This window comes from Camelina sativa, chromosome 9 (assembly GCF_030686135.1).
Source record: "Camelina sativa cultivar CO46 ecotype springtype chromosome 9, ASM3068613v1".
NCBI lineage: Eukaryota > Viridiplantae > Streptophyta > Magnoliopsida > Brassicales > Brassicaceae > Camelina > Camelina sativa.
Window position 1 is genome coordinate 34,173,387 of NC_141888.1, and position 19,402 is coordinate 34,192,788.

Here is a 19,402-nt window from a genome sequence, read left to right on the forward strand (position 1 = left end):
AATTAGGTCAACGATCGATATTCGGTGTTAGAAATTTTAAAATGATGTTTTCATTGGATATGAATATGGAATGTACTCTTCGAGGGAAATTCTTAAGTTATTTTTTGTTACTACATGATATATTATTGATTTACTAAAAAAACATTATTGCGACAATAGAAAATATATATATTATATATAGATTAGTAAAATAAGTTTATCTTTTATTTGGATTTATCTTTTAAACTTCAAATGATTAATTATATTTATATTCAATAATTCTTATTCCTAAAAAATTTAAACTAAAATCCCTCGCAAATAATATAACAAATAAACATTATCTTCAACAATATATATATTGTATGTTACTTAGTAAAGTAAGTTTAATGTTTATATAGATTTATACTCAAAAGTTTCAATAAATATATTTGAGCTCAAGAATTTATATTGATAAAAATATTTAAAATTAAAATTCCGCGTATGCGCGGGTTCAAATTCTAGTATATAGATGATATCGTTAATCATGTAAACCTTCTTCATGCTAATGTTATAAAAACATCAACTATATAAAGACCACGAGAATATTTTTGGCCGGGTCCATTAATATTGGGTCTTAGCCCATTAAGAGTTTTACAACACTTAACTGATTTTTTCACGTTAGGCTTGGGCCAACGGATCTTTAACTAAAACAGGAAACAAGCAAAACGAACACTACACACACATCGGAGTAAAGCACGGCGGTGGCGGATTCAATTTCAACCCGCTCGACCGGAGGCGAAGTAAGCCAAAGGTCCGACGAAGGCGGCGTTAATGTAAGTCGCCGGTTCCGAGTGGCTATAATCGTCTCTCTGATCTGGATACCCATCGTTTTGATTTGGACCTCCGACGATTGCTCCTGTCAGAATGTTAGGGTTAGGGTTTTGAGTGTAGAATGATTGAAATCCGCCGTTGCAGCCTAGGGATTTGGAATGTAGTGAGTGGGAAGGAAGCGAAGATGCTCTGTGGTGGATTCTTTTGGGGAAATTGGATCCGAACCCAACCATGTACGACATTCTGATTGGGTTATCTCCGATTATGTAATCAACTTGTCGCTTCGATAGGCTTATCAAGGCATTGGGGACGATAACAGAGTTTCCGCAGTTGAATGTGTGTTTTGTGGCTTTCATGTATTTGGCGTAAGTCGTGAGCAAGAATGTTATGGAGGTTACGTATTGCAGATTGCTTTGAGGTAACTTGTACATTAATCCCCCTGTAAGTAGTAAAGGTTTTATCATTAGTATAACATGAAGAGGTTTGTGTTGTTATTAGGTATTTGATATGGAGAATTAGATCATTACCTTGAGTGTATTGGGTTGATGAGGAAGGAGAATCTGGAAGGATTTGGCACATGAAATTCTCAGCTGCTTGCTTGTATGGTTCGAAGTTGATGTCTTTGTTAAGTAATGCTCTCTGCCAAAAGTAATGATTTTGAATTAGTGAGTCAGATAGTCTGATGCTAAAGCATGGGTTTTTATAAGAAACGAGACAAACCCGTGACAGAAGAACATAGGCGCCAGCATATTTATTGTCCCAGCTGAAGATGTCAGGTTGATCTCCACCTCCTAAAGATTTGATGAAGTTTGCGTAATATGGGTTATTGGTTGCTCTCAGCAGCCAGGAAGCACCCCACATCAGCTCGTCCTGTTATCAGAAAATCACATTTCAAAATGAGGATCCGATGTTGTCGTAAAGAGTGGTTTAGTTGAGAGATGAAACATATGAAAGCAGACCTTGTAACCAGAGTAGGAACAGTAGAAAGGACAGACGGATGAAGAAAGGGAATCACTGTAAGCTCCCCTGTATTGAATGGCAAATTGCATCACATCTTTAGCTGTTGCCAGCAGCAAACGCGAATACGTAGAATCAACTTTTCTGAAAACCATAGAAGCTGCAGCTAGAGCTGCTGCTGTTTCAGCTGCAACATCAGAACCGGGGTTAGAAGGGGATACAGAGTAAACTGTACGTGGTGTGTCCATGTCCTCAGGTCGTTCCCAGCATTTGTGATCAACATTAGGATCTCCTACCCCAACATAAAGCTTTCCTGGAGTGGCTCTAGCACATTTCAGCAGGTAATCTGTGGCCCAACGGATGTTCACACGTGCGTTTTGCAGCTCAGGACCCATCCGCTTGCCGTACTCAAGTGCGCTCCATGAGAGCATCGTGGTGGTAAACGCCATTGGGAAATTGAACTTAACGTTATCTCCTGCGTCATAGTACCCGCCGGTTAAGTCCACCTGCAGTTCATATAAAAATTTACCTGCTTAATTAGTTATCAATGTCACTGAGAAAGATATTGTTTATATAACAGGTTAAATTGTTTAGGGTATGTACATGAGCGGAGGAGCCATCAGAAAGGCCAGAGCTAGCCCTCCATGAGAGTTGTTGGCCTCTAGGAAGGCGACCGGAACGCTGACCTTGGAAGAAAAGCAATGACTTGGAGAGAGCTTCTCTGTAGTTTGGGTTGGCATCAACATTGCCTGTGAGAAGAGACGAGAAAAGGAAAACAAAGAAGAATGGAGAAGTCATTTTCCAAAGACAGAGAAGTAAATTGCTTTTGAGGTACGAATCTATTACGTGCAGGTCCACATATATATATAGAGAAAGGGAGATGCAGAGATAAGAGAGATAGGAGAGAGAATGATCCGGCGCTGATGGAAGCGATAAATATGGCTTTATGGGTAATCAACGTGCTCCTAAACAAAAGTACCTTAATTTCTCCAATCTAAATCCTCTTTTTTAACTATTTTATGCATAGTCCTTACCTTAGTCCCTTAACCAAATCCTATTTTTCTCTTTTCTGTCTATTGTTAAACTTTAGTCTTCTTTATCTATTCAAATTCCTGTTTATTTTTTCTTTGTAAATATTTGTCTTTTTAAGTGTTGAAAAATGGAATAAACTAGGATTTGGCATTGGTGGGGGCATTGGGAAGCAAGAAAGTCGTAACAGTTTCTCCTATTTCCGAAGAAGTAGTATTTGCCTGCTTGAATGAACAAAATATAAACGCACATAACGACTTTGCGTCTTCTTGAAAATATACAGTTATGGTCAAAAAGACCAAATGCAAAACAGTAAAAGCGGGACTTTCTAGTTTCTAGTACTATAAAAGGTGAGGAGATTTAATGATTTATGGTATAAAAGCATTCATAAATTGCTTGATATTTTACATTTGCACCCAAAAAAAAAAAAAAAGGTTTGCCTGATCTTGTTGGAATCAACTCTTGTTGTGAGAGTTAACAAGTTAAGAAAATCTTATTTTCAAATGTGCATTCTTTTAGTTCAAATAGAGCAATATCATTATTAAAGGTTTGTTATTTTTGGATTTGCTAGTTACTACTTAGTAGTTAGTACTTACTAGTATATACTAGCAATTACTGCATAATTTTTTTTTAAAATGAGTAGTTTCGAGTTAAAATTGGATATAGTAATGTGTTCATGGTATGGGGTATAGTCTAGTTAGGTAGTTTGTAGTTAAATTAGGTTAGGGTTTAACTTTAAGGGATTGTGAAATTAAAAAGAAGAGACAAAAAGATAAGAGGGGAAGCGTGAATGGCGCCAAGATAACGGCGCCGAGTCTTGGGACTTAATCAAAAAAACGTATGTTTAGGTTAGTGTGTAATGGAGACGAAATTGATGCCTTAATCCACTTTCTTATATGTTTGTCCCTCTTTTTATGCATGTTTTTATTATAATACTACTACTCTTCTACTAGTAATATTATTCCACGGAACGGATCTCTCTTTGTTTGCTTTATTTCTGGGACATTCTTTTTTTTCTAGTTCGTGTAATAATAACAAAAGCGAATAAAAAAGGGGACAACGTGTCTGCTCGATGCCATTGATCTTCTGACAGATAGTACATTGAGTTAACAGAATGATTTCTTTTTTTTTTGGGTTAACAGAATGATTATTATCATGGGTATATAATACACATACCACGGTTTAAGCAGACGCGTGATCAAAGCGATAGGAATTACTTATTAGTAATTGTAATCATTCGATGTCACTACTAGTAAATAGTAATCGTAAAGATTAATAGTATTGATTTGCATGAGAATAATAGAAGTAGAGATTTCTAAACTAAGCAACATTTTTTTTTTTCTTACATATGCTTAGTCTTTTACTTATGTGACCCACTGATAGTCTGATACTATTATATATACTACTGAAAAGAATTTTCATTGGTTTTGGCAAATGATATTTTTATCTTTATGCCAAAAAAGCAAAAATGTGTTTCTTTTTCTACTTTGTTCGCAAAATTCTTTTTATTCTTTCATGTTTGTTGCCTTCTGACTGGCTTTCACATTTGGTTAAGGAGGATATTTGCTTCCGCGACTATGCTCAAATAATAAAATTACAGTATTTTTTTTTTTTTTTGACAACAAAAGATTAGCTCATAAAAGCCAATAAGGTGAAAAGTTGTTTATATACAAAACATTGTACGGATTTATACGCGCCTTACGAGCTAAAGCGTCCACACGTACATTCAAATTTTTTGAAATAAAAGATAAAGAGAAAGAAGTATACTCCGTCCGCACGTACAGTATTTTCTGTATTTGGAAAAATATTTGACTAATTGATAGAATTACAATAATGAGAATATTCATACTTTATCCATCGAAGATTAAATGAGTTCATAATAATGATTAAGATATTATTCATTTGACTCTTTCTTTCAAACGAACCAAAAATAAATGTAGGTGCATTATATAGATGCATGAGCGCATCACATATATGTAGGCCATTCGTATTAATTGGCCTTCACAATCAATTAATTTGAAAACCAACCACACAAGCCACAAAGTCTAGTTTCTGAGATACAACGACGATTATCTAACCTAATCCGATAGCTTGTTGATGCCAAAATCAGTGTATGTTGCCGGGGTTGTTCCTTTATAAATTAACTTTTGGGTAACTAGAGCAGTGCCGGTCCGACATTTATTAGTGCCCTATGCCGAACTAAAAAACATGCCCTTTTATATATTACCAAAAAATTATAACTAATGGTATATAAGACTTTATGTTTAGTGTTTTGAAAATTTATTAACACAAACCAAAATCAAAACATTAGTTTTGATGAAAAAATTTATCTAATAGTTTAACAAAGCAAACTATTAACCTCAAAATGGAAAAAATCAAAACTAAAACTAACAATTAACCTCAAAAACTATGAGTTGTACTTATATTAAAGTCCACATTTTTGTAAAAATCTTTAGATATATATAAAAACTCTATAATAATTTTACAAAAAAATGCCCTAATTTTTTTGATGCCTTAATCCTTTGCTTGAGTTGATTGCCCTATAGACCGGCCATGCTAGAGGGTTTAGTTAATTTCTAAGTCTTTTGATTTGTCAAATCAGTTATTCAGATGGACATTATCTAGCCATCTAATTTGTGAAGAACGATGATAAATTTTCGTTAAATAGAAATTGGCTAAGCTTCAAGACTTGCGAAATAATGTATTGGAGAGCATTGACTGAGTCAGTGGTTTACGTGGAAAACTTCTAGACACGTGTGACACAAGTCATTATTGATGATAAAGCAGAGTTGAAGCTTTTGACGAAATCAACTGAAATCAACTTAAAGAGTCTCTTCTTCTTAAAGAGAGCCAATGATGCATACATCAGTACATCACCCATTCATTACTTACAACAACATAGACTCAAAGAAAAAAAAAAAAGAGATATGATGATTCTAAGCCATCGTTATTGCTTTTATAGTGCTATTACCATCTATTTCTTCCTCTTAATCCACACTCTTGCTTCTCCTACAGTTCACTTCTGCCGCCACGACCAGAGAGATGCTCTTTTGGAGTTCAGAGACGAGTTTCCGACAATTAATAATACATGGAGAAGTTTATGGAATAAGAGCAGTGATTGCTGTTTCTGGGAAGGTGTCAGTTGCGATGATAAATCAGGCCAGGTGATATCACTCGACCTTTACACCTCTCTCAACAGCTCTTTGAAAACCAATAGTAGCCTCTTTAGACTCCAATATCTTCGTCACCTCAACCTTAGTAACTGCTTTTTACAAGGAGAGGTTCCTCCTTCACTAGGTAATCTTTCTCGTCTCACACTAGTTGACCTTTTTTGGAATAAATTGGTTGGTAAGATTCCAGCTTCAATAGACAATCTAAACAATCTAAGAAACCTTAGTCTTGCGTATAACAATCTCGTAGGGGAGATTCCTTCTTCTTTAGGAAACCTTTCTTTTCTCATAAGTCTTGAACTTTCAAATAATGGTTTGGTAGGTGAAGTTCCAACTTCCATCGGAAACCTGAACGAGTTAAGAGTCATGTCACTTGACTTAAACAGTTTAAGTGGCAAAATTCCTATTTCCTTTGCCAATTTAACAAAGCTTTCCTATTTAAACCTAGCTTATAATAACTTCTCATCCACGCTTCCATCGGACATGAGTGAATTCCACAATTTGAGGTACTTTGATGTTGGTTCAAATTCCTTTCACGGGCCTTTTCCTAAATCTTTGTTCTCGATTCCTTTGTTACGATCAGTTATTTTAAAAGACAACCAATTCACGGGACCTATAGAGTTTGTGAATATATCTTCACCATCTAAGCTTTGGGCTCTAAACCTTGATAGTAACCAATTCGATGGTCCAATCCCTGAATCTATATCTAAGTTTCTCAACCTCGCACTGTTACATCTAAGCAACAACAATTTCACTGGGCCAATCCCTAAGTCTCTGTCAAAGTTAGTCAACCTCGATTTTTTTCGTCTTTCCAACAACAAGTTGGAAGGTGAAGTACCAAGTTGGGTATGGAAACTAACGGCAGTGACGCTTTCTCACAATTCTTTCAACAGTTTGGAAGACTCTTCACAAGAAACATCAATCAAAGGGTTTTATTTGAGTTGGAACTCGTTTCGTGGACCGTTCCCTCTTTGGATATGCAAGCTTAAATGGTTACGTCTCTTAGATTTGTCCAACAATCTCTTCAGCGGCTCGGTTCCTCCATGTTTAAGGAATCTCACTGTTTCTCTTACCGAGCTAAGTCTACGGAACAACAACTTCAGTGGGACTCTTCCAGATGTATTTGCCAATGCTACCAAGTTACAATCATTAGACGTTAGTCAAAACCAGCTGGAGGGAAATTTTCTAAAGTCTTTAATCAATTGCAAAGCTCTACAGTTTGTGAATGTGGAAAGCAACAAACTCAAGGATAAGTTTCCATCATGGTTGGGATCTCTACCATCACTAAATGTTCTCATCTTCAGATCAAACAAGTTCTATGGGCCGTTGTATCACGACCACATGTCCATTGGGTTTCAGAGTTTAAGGGTCATCGATGTATCTCATAATGACTTGGCTGGGACTCTCCCACCTTACTATTTTTCCAACTGGCGTGAAATGACCACACTTACCGAAGGAAATGGGCAGTACATGGCAAGTCTTCCGGCTTATTCTCTAATCTACCAGTCGGTGGAAATAGTGAATAAAGGAGTAGAAACGAGCTTTGAGCGGATCCGACAAGACTTCAGAGCCATTGATTTTTCTGGAAATAAAATTTATGGTAAAATCCCTCAATCTGTCAGCGTTTTGAAAGAGTTGCGTCTTCTCAACTTGTCAGGAAACGCATTCACAAGTGATATCCCACGAACCTTGGCAAATTTGACTAGTCTCGAGGCATTGGACGTATCACGTAACAAGTTGTCAGGTCAAATCCCTCAAGATCTTAGTAAACTCTCTTTTCTGTCATACATGAACTTCTCTCATAACTTTCTTCAAGGTCCAGTGCCACGAGGCACACAGTTTCAAAGGCAGAAATGTTCCTCGTTCTTGGACAACCCAAAACTCTACGGTCTTGAAGAAATTTGTGGAGAAGGCCTTGTCCCAAATCCTAAATCACAACAGCAACCCAAGGAGTTGTCAGAGAAGGAGGAAAAAACGTTCAACTGGGTAGCAGCTGCAATAGCCTATGGACCTGGTGTGTTTTGTGGATTGGTGATCGGACATATCTTCACGTCACACTATCATGAGTGGTTCACAGAAAAGTTTGGTCGAGGAAAAAAAACTTATGTCATCACACGTGTTCGTTAAACCTCATCTCTTTAAGTCTCGCGCGCTAAACTAAGCATTGTGTTACGTCTTGTTTCCAGGTGTCTCCTCGTTTGTGTTGTAATTTTTAATTTTATGGTTTTGTAATAAACGTACTGTAGACTGTAGTTGGTGGTATTTAATACATCTTGGTTTTAAAATGTATACTTGTGTTTTGGAATTCTCACTATTGTGCTGTAAACTAGTATTATTAAACGAGTTTACGATCAGAAGTAACTCAATTACAAATAAGGCTTTATTTTATATATCCTTGTACTCTTTGATTTTGTATTCTTTGATCGATGTTGGTTCTTCTAAATGGCTTTCACATATCTGGTTGAGAAGGACAAACAGTCAATTGCTTCCACGAACCACGATTATGCTCTGCTATATATATATTTTTCTGACACGCATTGACGCATACTCTACAATCTACTAATAATACAAAGTTTTGCGTATGCAGTTTCATGAATGTTAATCGGAATTTAGTTTTTGCAACCAGATTGATAGGTTAAATGAGTTGAGTTATTTACAAAACAATTGTTGACCATTTAATTCATCATTTTTTTTCCTTCTAAAGAAATGAAAATATATAGGAAATGTATGAGTCTTTAGATGTTTGTCCAATTATGAATAGTGCATGTACTACATTTCTAATTGATTAAGTTTGGAAAATGTACTAAAATGCCAATAATCTCAAATTTTAATTACCAAAAGAGCTTATATATGGGCCATAATGGGTCTTCACAGTTCATAGAGTATCAATTTGGAAACCAACGTAAGTGCGTACCACGCGATGTCTTAGTTCATAGAGTATCTTGTCCGATAGCTCGTTGATGAGGAAATCCGTGTCTGTTGCAAGAAACAGTTTGTTTGTGTGTTAAATAATAATAATCTGATCCAGAACTCTCCATGAGCTCTGAAAAGTTATATTACTATATGAATTGTGGCTCTTGAAGAAGAATACGATGAGACATAAAACATGATTCTCTGCAAGAACTATTGGAGATTAAGTTTTGGTTTAATTAGTCTTGGTTACATACTTGTATAGTGTATAAGGGTAATTGTATAACTTTACTCTCTTAAGAAGAAGTAATAGTAACATTTACTCTCTTAAGAAGAAGTAATAGTAACATTTTTAATAACAAGCTTTCCCCAAATCTCTTCGTCTCTCTAAGATCGTATTATCGTAACATGGTATCATTTGGTTTCAACATGTAACCACAATGTTATAAGTGAAAATAAAAAGTAAAATTGCATGATTAACCATGCCAGCATTAATATTCATAATGTGATCGAATGAAGTTTCTACACTTGACAATTTCATCCATGTCACACATTAATTGTCAAGTCAAATAATACACATAATTTAATGAGACAGGGGTTTTGAAGTTAAATAATACTAGATACGGACCCGCACATACGTGCGGGGATATTTTTATAAGTTTTTTTTTTTATTTCTAAAAGAATTTGTTATGTTGTTGTTAATTACAAATTTGTTTTGAAGGGTTTGTTGAGAGTTTTTTTGTAAAAATATTGTATTACAAATATTATGCATAGTTGTAAAATAAAAAAAATAGTACGCATAGTTGTAAAATAGCTTCCGGGGATAAATTTTTGGATCAATTTTAACATAAAGTTTTTCTTAGTCTTTCATACATAGTACAATTACGTTTGGCAAAGCTAATGGTTGTTGTAAGTCTTCTAGATTCGGACCCGCACGTACGTGCAGAATTGAGATCACAAATCTCTCTAATTCTTTGACATTTTTTTCTTCACTCCATCCTAAAATTAAGAAGTTGTGAACAGACATATAGAAGATTAAAACAAAAAACATTTAAAATAAAATTTGTTTCATCTATTATGCTGTTTTTTTTAACTTAGTTTTCTTACACATAAATGATGTATTCTCACATCATCATCATCGAGTATCATCTTCAAGGTTTCTTCTAAGAAAGTTGGATATTGCCTCAAACTGGGTACAATCTTCACTTGTATATTCCAAATCATTGTTTGCAGCCATTTTTTTGTTTTCTTTTTTTGGAAAAATTTGTAATTTTAGATGGTTTGTAGTATTCGAGATGAGTTACACCTTCATTACGTCTACTGTATTTATAGTTGTAGGGCATGTTTAAAAAATTATTTTCTAGTATTTAAGATTTAATCATATCGTCTATAATTATAATTGGTAAGTTGCTAAAATTTTATATATAAGAATATTTCGAAACCGTTTAGAATATGGTAATTATCCGAAATTTATGTGTAAATTGTCAAAGATGATATTTTATTAAAGGAATAATTTTTTAAAGGAAAGATATTATAATATTGTAATCTCCTAATTGTAACAATATAATTTGAATTGTTATATATTACATTAAAGGTTGACATGCTAAATACGTGGGTAGATTTGTGGGAAGATTTGTTTAACTTTAAGAAATATACACTTTAATATCGTGCAATCATATTGTTTGGCTGCAATTTTTATTTGTTCTCTTTAAGTTCATCTACACTAAAATATCAATTAATACCTGTTTGGCTCTGATTTTTTGGTTAACCGTAATCCATTTAATATATGTTTGGCATTTCATGTAATAATTTTTAGTCTATGTTACTTATTAAAAATGCTTCCCTTTTAATAGTATAGATGAATCGTATGATTAAAAAGTTATTTTGGTTTTTTTTTTTTTTTTCTTTGTGAAAATGAAGTTAGTTTGGTTTTTTCTCGTACGTTTTCCACGCAACACACTTGACTTTTGTTTGTTGTGTCGTTTTGACAGCAAAAGGTTATAAAGTAGGACGAAACCAATTAGTAAAAAAATGTATTATGAATCATAGCCATTAATCCAACTAGTGGATATCCATCGTTTTTCTTTCTTAAACAAAGTAAATGCATGCATGAATCATGATTATTTCCCCAAATAGGAATGCTCGTACATAAATCATGATTCTCTGCAATGGTCCAACTTGTGACCAACGTACTAAAAGTAAACACTAAACCTAGGAAATATATTAGGAGGATTGGATTATAGTTAGCGCATGTTTTACGTGGAAACTTTGAGACAAAATGGTACAGTTCGACGAAGACTTGAACAAATCAACCGATTCATGACTTAACGCAAGACTCCTATAAGCTATAGCTAAGTCACAGCCCAACTAAAGGGGTTCTTCTTCTTCTTCTTCTTTTCTTTTTAACGAGAACCAATGAAGCACAAATAACTCATTACTTACAACAAAAACTCATCAAAAGATAGATATAATGACTCGAAGCCATTGCTATTGGGTTTCTAGTACTATTACTATATATTTCTCCCTCCTTATACACTCTCTTGCTTTCCCTTCGCTCCACTTTTGCCGCCACGACCAGAGGGATACTCTTTTGGAATTCAGAGACGAGTTTCCGATCTTGGAGTCTAAACCAAATCCGTGGAATAAGAGCACTGATTGTTGTTTCTGGGAGGGTGTCAAGTGCGATGATAAATCTGGCCAGGTGATATCACTCGACCTTCATAGAACACTTCTCAACAACTCTTTGAAAACTAATAGTAGTCTTTTTAGACTCAAATCTCTTAGTAACCTAGACCTTTCTGGTTGCAATCTCCAAGGAGAGATTCCTCCTTCACTAGGGAACCTTTCTCGTCTCATAAATCTTGAGCTTTCTTCTAATACATTGGTCGGTGAGATTCCATCTTCAATAGGCAATCTAAACCAGCTAAGATCCCTTAACCTTATGGCTAACGATCTTACAAGAGAGATTCCTTCTTCACTAGGAAACCTTTCTGGTCTCCTAAATCTTGAGCTTTCTTCTAATAGATTGGTCGGTGAGATTCCGTCTTCAATAGGCAATCTAAAACAGCTAAGAAATCTTAGCCTTGCGGCTAACAATCTCATAGGAGAAATTCCTTTTTCCCTAGGAAACCTATATTTTCTCTTAACTCTTGACCTTTGGAGTAATCATTTGGTAGGCGAAGTTCCAGCTTCCATCAGAAACCTAAGCGAACTACGAGTCATGTCACTTGATCATAACCGCTTAAGTGGTAGTATTCCTATTTCATTTGCTAATTTAACAAAGCTTTCCGATTTTGGCATCTTCAATAATAACTTCACATCCCTTACATCTGATATGAGTGGGCTACACAGCTTGGTGAAATTGGATGTTAGTGCAAACTCCTTAGTCGGACCTTTTCCTAAATCTTTGTTCTCGGTTCCTTCATTAAGATGGGTTTATATGGATAGAAACCAATTCACAGGACCTATAGAGTTTGCTAATATATCTTCGTCATCTAAGCTCGAGTTTCTACTCCTTACTTGTAACCTATTAGATGGTTCAATCCCAAAATCCATATCTAAATTTCTCAACCTTTTATTGTTAGATGTTGCTGACAACAATATCAGTGGGACAATTCCTAGATCTATGGCAAAGCTAGTTAGCCTTGGTAAATTAGTTCTTTCCAACAACAAGTTGGAAGGTGAGGTACCAGGTTGGTTATCCAGACTGTCATCAGTGATGTTTTCTCAGACTTTTTTCAGCAGTTTTGAAAAACTATCTTCAAAAGAAACGTTGATCCGAGTGTTGGATCTGAGTTCAAATTCATTCCAAGGATCTTTCCCACTTTGGATATGCAAGCTTAAAGGGTTACACTATTTAGATTTGTCCAACAATCTCTTCAGCGGAGCGATTCCTTCATGTTTACGGTATTTTGATCTTACGGGGCTAATTCTACGAAACAACAAGTTCAGTGGAACTCTTCCAGATTTATTTGCCAATGCAAAAAATTTAGGATCATTGGATGTTAGCCGCAACCAGCTGGTGGGGAAGTTTCCAAAGTCCTTGATCAATTGCAAAACTTTGCATTTTGTGAATGTTGAAAGCAACAGAATCAAGGATGAGTTTCCATCTTGGTTGGGATCTTTACCAGTTTTACATGTCCTCATCCTCAGATCAAACAACTTCTATGGGCCATTGTATCACTGCAACATGTCCACTGGGTTTCAGAGTTTAAGAATCATTGATATATATATCACACAATGGCTTCAGTGGAACACTCCCACCTCACTTTTTTTCCAGTTGGCGTGAAATGATTACATTAGTTAATGAAAATTTTGTGTACATGGAAGATAACCAGAATTTTTCTCTTATCTACCGCTCTATGGAAATGGTGAATATGTTATTTGGGAAAACTCCGTGAGTGTTATCATTGATAGACATCAGGTATATATACAACATACAATGTAGATAGAATCATATCTAAGCTAACAGTATATTCGAGATTGACATATATCCCGAAGGATCTTAACCTTCTAACTAACAGAATAAAGGAGTAGAGATGAGTTTTGGAACGGATCCGGCAAGATTTCAGAGCCATTGATTTTTCTGAAAACAATTTTTTTGGCAATATTCCCGAATCCGTTGGCTTTTTAAAGGAATTGCATCTTCTCGACTTGTCAGGTAACACATTCACAAACGGTATCCCATGGTTCTTGGCAAATTTGACTAAGCTCGAGACGTTAGACCTCTCATGTAACAAGCTGTCAGGTCAAATCCCTCAAAATCTTGGTAAACTCTCCTTTTTGTCATATATGAACTTCTCCCATAACTTTCTCCAAGGTCCAGTGCCACGAAGCACACAATTTCAAAGGCAGAAATGTTCTTCATTTGTGGGCAACGCTAGACTCTATGGTCTCGAAGATATATGTGGAGAAAATCGTGTTCCGAGTCTTGCATCTCAGCAATCCAAGGAGTTGTTAGAGGAAGAGGAAAACATGTTCAACTGGGTGGCTGCTGCAATAGCCTATGGACCTGGTCTATTTTGTGGTTTGGTGATCGGATACATCTTTACTTCACACAATCATGAATGGTTCGCTGAAAAGTTTGGTCGAAAGAAACTCAGAGTCACCACAAGTGCTCGTTAAGCCCATCTCTCTTGTCGTCCCACTCTCTAAGTATTTGTGAAGCATATGTTCTCCAACGTCTTGTTCCTGTTCCTACTCAATTTGCCAGGGGTATTCACCAAAAATACTGGTATATATATGTTTGTACTTTTCTATTTTGTAGTTATGTAATAAACATCTTTAGTTGTATCTCCCTTGGCAAAAAACAATTATGTATACGTTGTGTTTTGTAATTCCTAGTGTGCTGCTATCAAATATCAATTGTCTTGCCAGCCCTAATTTTTTTCTTGATTAATTAAGTCTATTTCTTACAACTTTAGGAATGTGTGGTGTTTAAAATACTGTAGGTTAGATACATTTTTATTCATTTTTATAGGGTTTTACTCACTTTCACTATTGTTTACAGTAAATTTATAAAAATTTCAACAAATCTTATAAATTTTGCGATTTATCATCAATCATCCTCTCAAGTATTTCCCTAATCATCAAATCATTAGTCTTTATGAAACGTAACGTTAATGTAACATCGATTTAGTTTATAAGAAAAAACCGTCGATTTAGTTTATAAGAAAAAAACGTCGAATTAGTTTCGGAACTGTGTTACAGTATTAAGAAAACCCTTTAACCAAAAAAAAAAAACTGTGTTACAGTATTTCGTTTCTTAGTTAAAGGCCCATTCTAGATGTTTATTTATACCCTTTAAACATGTTTGTCGACGAAAATCACGGTGTTTAATTTATAAAGACGAGAAAACATGAAATATTGTAGATAGAAAGTTCCGTGGTGACCTAATTTATGATGTCTAAGTCATTAAACAATCAACTATATTTTGTTAATTATTATTATCTTCAACTAGATTAATTTACAATAAAACGTAACCATGCTGAGATTTGTTTACAGAGCAGTTAGTCACTAATTAGAAACTAAAACTCTTATGGGAGATCGTAATTGTGAAGAAGTCGCCCTCCACTACATTTCGAATTAGAAACATTCATTTAGGAATTAGGACATGTGTTCATTGTTGTATGATCAACTAGCAGAAGATGATAACATATACTCCCTCTGTATCAGAATAGATGATGTTGTAGGATTTTATTTTGTATCAGAATAGATGATTTTCTATATACTTTTATCAATTAATGCTAAGAAATTGCAAAGTTCAAGAATCATTAAATGAAAATTTAAGAGTTTGATGAAATATTATTGGTTAATAATTATAAAAATATATTATTAGAAAATAATAATACACTTATTGTTAAATAATAAATGTTTTTCTTGATTTATGTAAAAATTCTAAAACATCATCTATTATGATACAGAGGGAGTATCTTTTGTTACTAACTATTCTGACTTAGTGAAGATTAGCAATACATTAATTACGGTTGAAGAAATTCGCAAGGAGTAAAAAGTTATAAATTGTTTCCTATCTCGCTTTAACTCGTAGTTGCCGCCAGCTCCTTAGGCATATGAAAGTGAAGTGACACATCTGTTTTCATCTATCTTACACGTTTTAGTAGTTTGGTTCTTCGAATACATTTAACAAGTTCATTATTTTTTAAAAAGGTTTTCACTTTAAAAAAAAGTTTATTAGTAGTTCTTGGTAAACTCTCCTTTTTGTCATATATGAGCTTGTGGCCTTATTTTCTGCCATTATTATTTATTTATTTAGCATACGTAAATAAATTAACAACAATAAGACTTTGAGAGAGTGAACAACCAACGAGTCTCTGATCATAATCAGCGGACCAATTCTTGTTGTTCACATAAGGTAAAGGCTATCAACGTGATCCAAGAAGGTTTGAACAGTTTTATCATTGCCAACAACTCCTTGAATCTCAAACTCTCTGAAACTTTTTGTCTATGTATTGTAATACAACACACAGTAGTCAGGGCTGCCACGTTTGGTAGAGTATTGTGCAAAAACAAGTTCGTTTTTTCCAATGGTACCTTGGAAATAAAATTCCTTCTCTCCAACAGCTTCTTTCCAGTGAAGAATCTTTATGGGGGTTCTCTCCCATAGTTGCGTACTCTCATCCAAAACAGTTATATTATGTTATGTGTCTAATAATATTATGTTATGTGTTTTGTTGCGTACTCTCATCCAACAGCTTCTTGTTTTGTTGTCTAATGATATTATGTTATGGGTGTGAATGGTTATAACGGTTGGGGCGGACAAATCTATCTGCGGATCAAACCGTTTTTTATTTACCATTCATCATGTATAGTCCATAGTGGTGCGGTCTACAGAAAACAGAAATAAAACCACAGCGGACCAACGGCGAACCGCTTTTCCTTACAAATAGATTTGAACCGCAGCGGTCTGTTGTCCATACTTAAAAACATAGCGGTCTGGTCCGCAGATAGATTTGTCCACTCCGACCGCAGTTACCATTCAGACCCTATGTGTTTTGAGATATAAAAACTTAAACACGCTGCAGATGTGATATTTATAAGAGAATCTCATAATTTGTTACTGAAAACGTTGTGACTTGTGTCATCATCAAAAAAAAAAAAAACGTTGTGACTTGTGTGGGTGGTCACTTGTCACCCTATGAAAGAACCTGCCCGATGATTAGCTTATTTACTATATGATTATAATAAATAATAATTGCAATTAAATTGTAAATATTTTCCTTATTAATTGCACATATTTTTCTATTGAAATTAGTAATTTAATAGATAATTTTCCTATTCGAATTAGTGATATAATAGATTACTTTTGGTTTTATATACTTTCAAAAATATTAATTATAATTCTTTTATTTTAAATTTTTTAATTTTCCTATAATTATGAAATAAATTTCCAAAACGAGGAGGAATTTCACCAAGGACTTCAGAGGCAACCGTGACAGAATATTCATTTGATGATCTTCAATAAGTGACTCGAAATTTGATTTCTCCATTTTTGTTTTTTCTTTCTTTGTATGTGTAATGATATTTTGTGTTTTGAGATATAGAGAAACTAAACACACATCTGTGGTATTTATAACAGAGTAGTTTCATAGTTTGTTATCAACGGTGTAACTTGTGAGTGTGGGTGATGATTACTTGTTGAGTCGTAAAAGCGCGTACATTTTTATTTTACATATCATTAAATGCTTTACATCTCAAAAATAAACGAAAGTAGAATGTTTAGCTCCACACGTTAACAACTTACTAAATTTATTGGCCAATTAGCATAAAAATTATTAGATACCATGCATGAAAAGTGACAAATTTGCTTTCATCTTACGCGTTTTAGTAATAATTTGGTTCTAGTTCCAATACAATTATCACACGCCAAAAAATTGATAACAACTTAACATTTTTCTAAAGGTTTTCACTTTAATTCTGTTACTTGCAAGGTTTTCTTTCATCCTACTAATCTAGTCGTCAATGCACGAAATCAATTCTGATATTATGTGTTTTAGACAAATTGTGTTATGATCCTACACATCTACTCATCTTACACGTTTTCAGTTTTCACTATAATTCTTTGTACACAATTAAGTACAGTATACTACTATTCAATTATTCCAAAATATACATACAGAGTAATATATATATATATATGTTGACCCAAAAAAAAAATAATATATATATATATATATATATATATATCTCATATTCTCTACGATAAGAGTTGTGGAAAAGAAGACTTACAAATTAAATATCTATGAAGAAGAAACGAACCACCGTCATGGAGGTCAACATTAATTAAGAGATATTTGGACTTTGGAAGGGATTTATGTGGTGTGGAAGACATATTGTGTAAAGTCAACCGTTGACGCAAGGTTGACGCAAGACTTGCTAAGTTTACATCCCCACTAAAGAGTCTCCTCTTCTTAAAACAGAGAGCCAATGAAGCATACCTAACCCCTTTTTAAAAAAAAAAGATATGGTGGTGATCCGGAGCAGTTGGTCTTGGGTTTCTGGTTTTATTACCATCTTTTTCTCCCTCCTTTTCCACAGTCTTGCTTCTCCTACGCTTCACTTTTGCCGCCAAGATCAGAAGGATGCTCTTTTGGAGTTCAGAGACGAGTTTCCTATTGATGAGTCTAAAACAAGTCCGTGGAATAAGAGCAGTGATTGCTGTTCTTGGAAGGGTGTCACGTGCAGCGTTAAATCTGGCCAGGTGATATCACTCGACCTTAGTTTCACATCTCTCAATGGCTCTTTGAAAACTAACAGTAGCCTTTTTAAACTCCAATCTCTTCGTCACCTAAACCTTATGAATTGTAAACTCCAAGGAGAGATTCCTTCTTCACTAGGAAACCTTTCTCGTCTCTTACATCTTGAGCTTTCTCACAATCATTTGGTAGGTAAAATCCCGGCTTCTATCGGACATCTACACCAACTAAGAGTCATGTCATTTGAAAACAATATCTTAAGTGGAAATATTCCTACTATTTCACTAGCCAATTTAACTAAGCTTTCTGAATTTAGTCTCAGCTCTAATAACTTCAAATCCACGTTTCCATTTGACGACATGAGTGGATTATTCCACAACTTGGAGTACTTTGATGTTTCTCAAAACTCATTTAGCGGACCTTTCCCTAAATCTTTATTCTTCATTCCTTCGTTACAAGATGTTTCTTTGTCAGATAACAAATTTACAGGACATATAGAGTTTGCAAATACATCCTCATCCTCTAATCTTTACTTTCTCCACCTTGCACGTAACAGATTAGATGGCCCAATCCCGAGATCCTTGTCAAAATTTCCCAACCTTAGACGGTTATATCTGAACCACAACAGTTTCAGTGGGTCATTACCTAGATCTCTATCAAAGTTAGTCAACCTCCATGAGATTGATGTATCCAACAACAAGTTGGCAGAAATGTTCTTCATTCTTGCACAACCCAAGACTCTACGGTCTCGAAGAAATTTGTAGAGAAACTCATGCCTTGAATCCTACGTCGCAGCTCCCCGAGGAATTGGCAGAGGCTGAGGAACAAATGTTCAACTGGGTAGCAGCTGCAATAGCATACGGACCTGGTTTGTACTGTGGATTGGTGTTTGGATATATCTACACTTCACATAATCCTTACAAGTGTCCGTTAAACCCATCTCTTTAAGCATTTGTGAAGCAAATGTTGTGTAACGTCTTGTTCATGTTTGTACTGAAATTTTCATGTGTATGTTCTCCATAAGACTTGTTTGTGTTTGTTTGTATGTAAATCCTATGTATGTAATAAAACGTCTGGTGGTAGTCGATATATCTTGGCTTGAAAATGTATACGTTTTGTTCTGCAATTCTTACAAAATATAAATTTAGTGGACTTTATGATCGTAACTATACAAATACTCTACGGTCTTGAAGAAATTTGTAGAGAAACTCATGCCTTGAATCCTACATCACAACAGATATCCGAGGAGTTGTCAGACGAAGAGGAACAAATGTTCAACTGGAAAGCAGCTGCAATAGCTTATGGACCTGGTGTATTTTGCGGTTTGGTGATCGG

General features: G+C 34.8%; 2 protein-coding genes, 1 long non-coding RNA gene and 2 pseudogenes across 5 annotated transcripts; 4 read left to right on the forward strand and 1 right to left on the reverse strand.

Moving 5' to 3' along the window:
* Positions 1-542: 542 nt before the first annotated feature.
* Positions 543-2,575, reverse strand: LOC104712711 (endoglucanase 9). 2 transcript variants are annotated; one of them, XM_010429669.2, is made up of 5 exons: positions 2,350-2,575; positions 1,749-2,252; positions 1,510-1,659; positions 1,317-1,428; positions 543-1,228 (listed from the first exon to the last, which is right to left on the reverse strand). In XM_010429669.2, the coding sequence occupies exons 1-5, from the start codon at positions 2,542-2,544 to the stop codon at positions 735-737; spliced, it is 1,455 nt and encodes a 484-aa protein (XP_010427971.1). In that variant the 5' UTR covers positions 2,545-2,575; the 3' UTR covers positions 543-734. The 2 variants fall into 2 exon arrangements, with proteins under 2 accessions (XP_010427971.1, XP_010427970.1); XM_010429668.2 differs by having other exon boundaries at positions 1,317-1,659; positions 2,350-2,544.
* LOC104712710 (uncharacterized) lies at positions 639-2,928 on the forward strand. The gene is made up of 3 exons (XR_755546.3): positions 639-1,207; positions 1,288-2,241; positions 2,327-2,928. It is a non-coding gene; the product is annotated as an uncharacterized LOC104712710 (long non-coding RNA).
* A 2,705-nt stretch (positions 2,929-5,633) lies between these two features.
* On the forward strand, positions 5,634-8,230 carry LOC104712712 (receptor-like protein 12 pseudogene; annotated as a pseudogene). The gene has a single exon (XR_015565012.1). The product of XR_015565012.1 is annotated as a receptor-like protein 12 pseudogene (transcript).
* A 3,095-nt stretch (positions 8,231-11,325) lies between these two features.
* On the forward strand, positions 11,326-13,979 carry LOC104715805 (receptor-like protein 11; annotated as a pseudogene).
* A 3,613-nt stretch (positions 13,980-17,592) lies between these two features.
* LOC104712714 (receptor-like protein 11) lies at positions 17,593-19,172 on the forward strand. Its single transcript, XM_087463698.1, has one exon. It carries the CDS (start codon positions 17,836-17,838, stop codon positions 18,829-18,831), a length of 996 nt encoding a protein of 331 aa, XP_087319824.1. The 5' UTR covers positions 17,593-17,835; the 3' UTR covers positions 18,832-19,172.
* Positions 19,173-19,402: the final 230 nt, after the last annotated feature.

Excerpts from the sequence above, each read along its gene's own strand:
- LOC104712711 (XM_010429668.2), bottom strand. The coding sequence starts at position 2,544 with ATGACTTCTCCATTCTTCTTTGTTTTCCTTTTCTCGTCTCTTCTCACA. Across the intron at positions 2,253-2,349 it reads CTGATGGCTCCTCCGCTCAT|GTGGACTTAACCGGCGGGTA; the intron begins GTACATACCCTA and ends TATGAACTGCAG. Across the intron at positions 1,660-1,748 it reads GTTCCTACTCTGGTTACAAG|GACGAGCTGATGTGGGGTGC; the intron begins GTCTGCTTTCAT and ends TTCTGATAACAG.
- LOC104712714 (XM_087463698.1), top strand. The coding sequence starts at position 17,836 with ATGGTGGTGATCCGGAGCAGTTGGTCTTGGGTTTCTGGTTTTATTACC.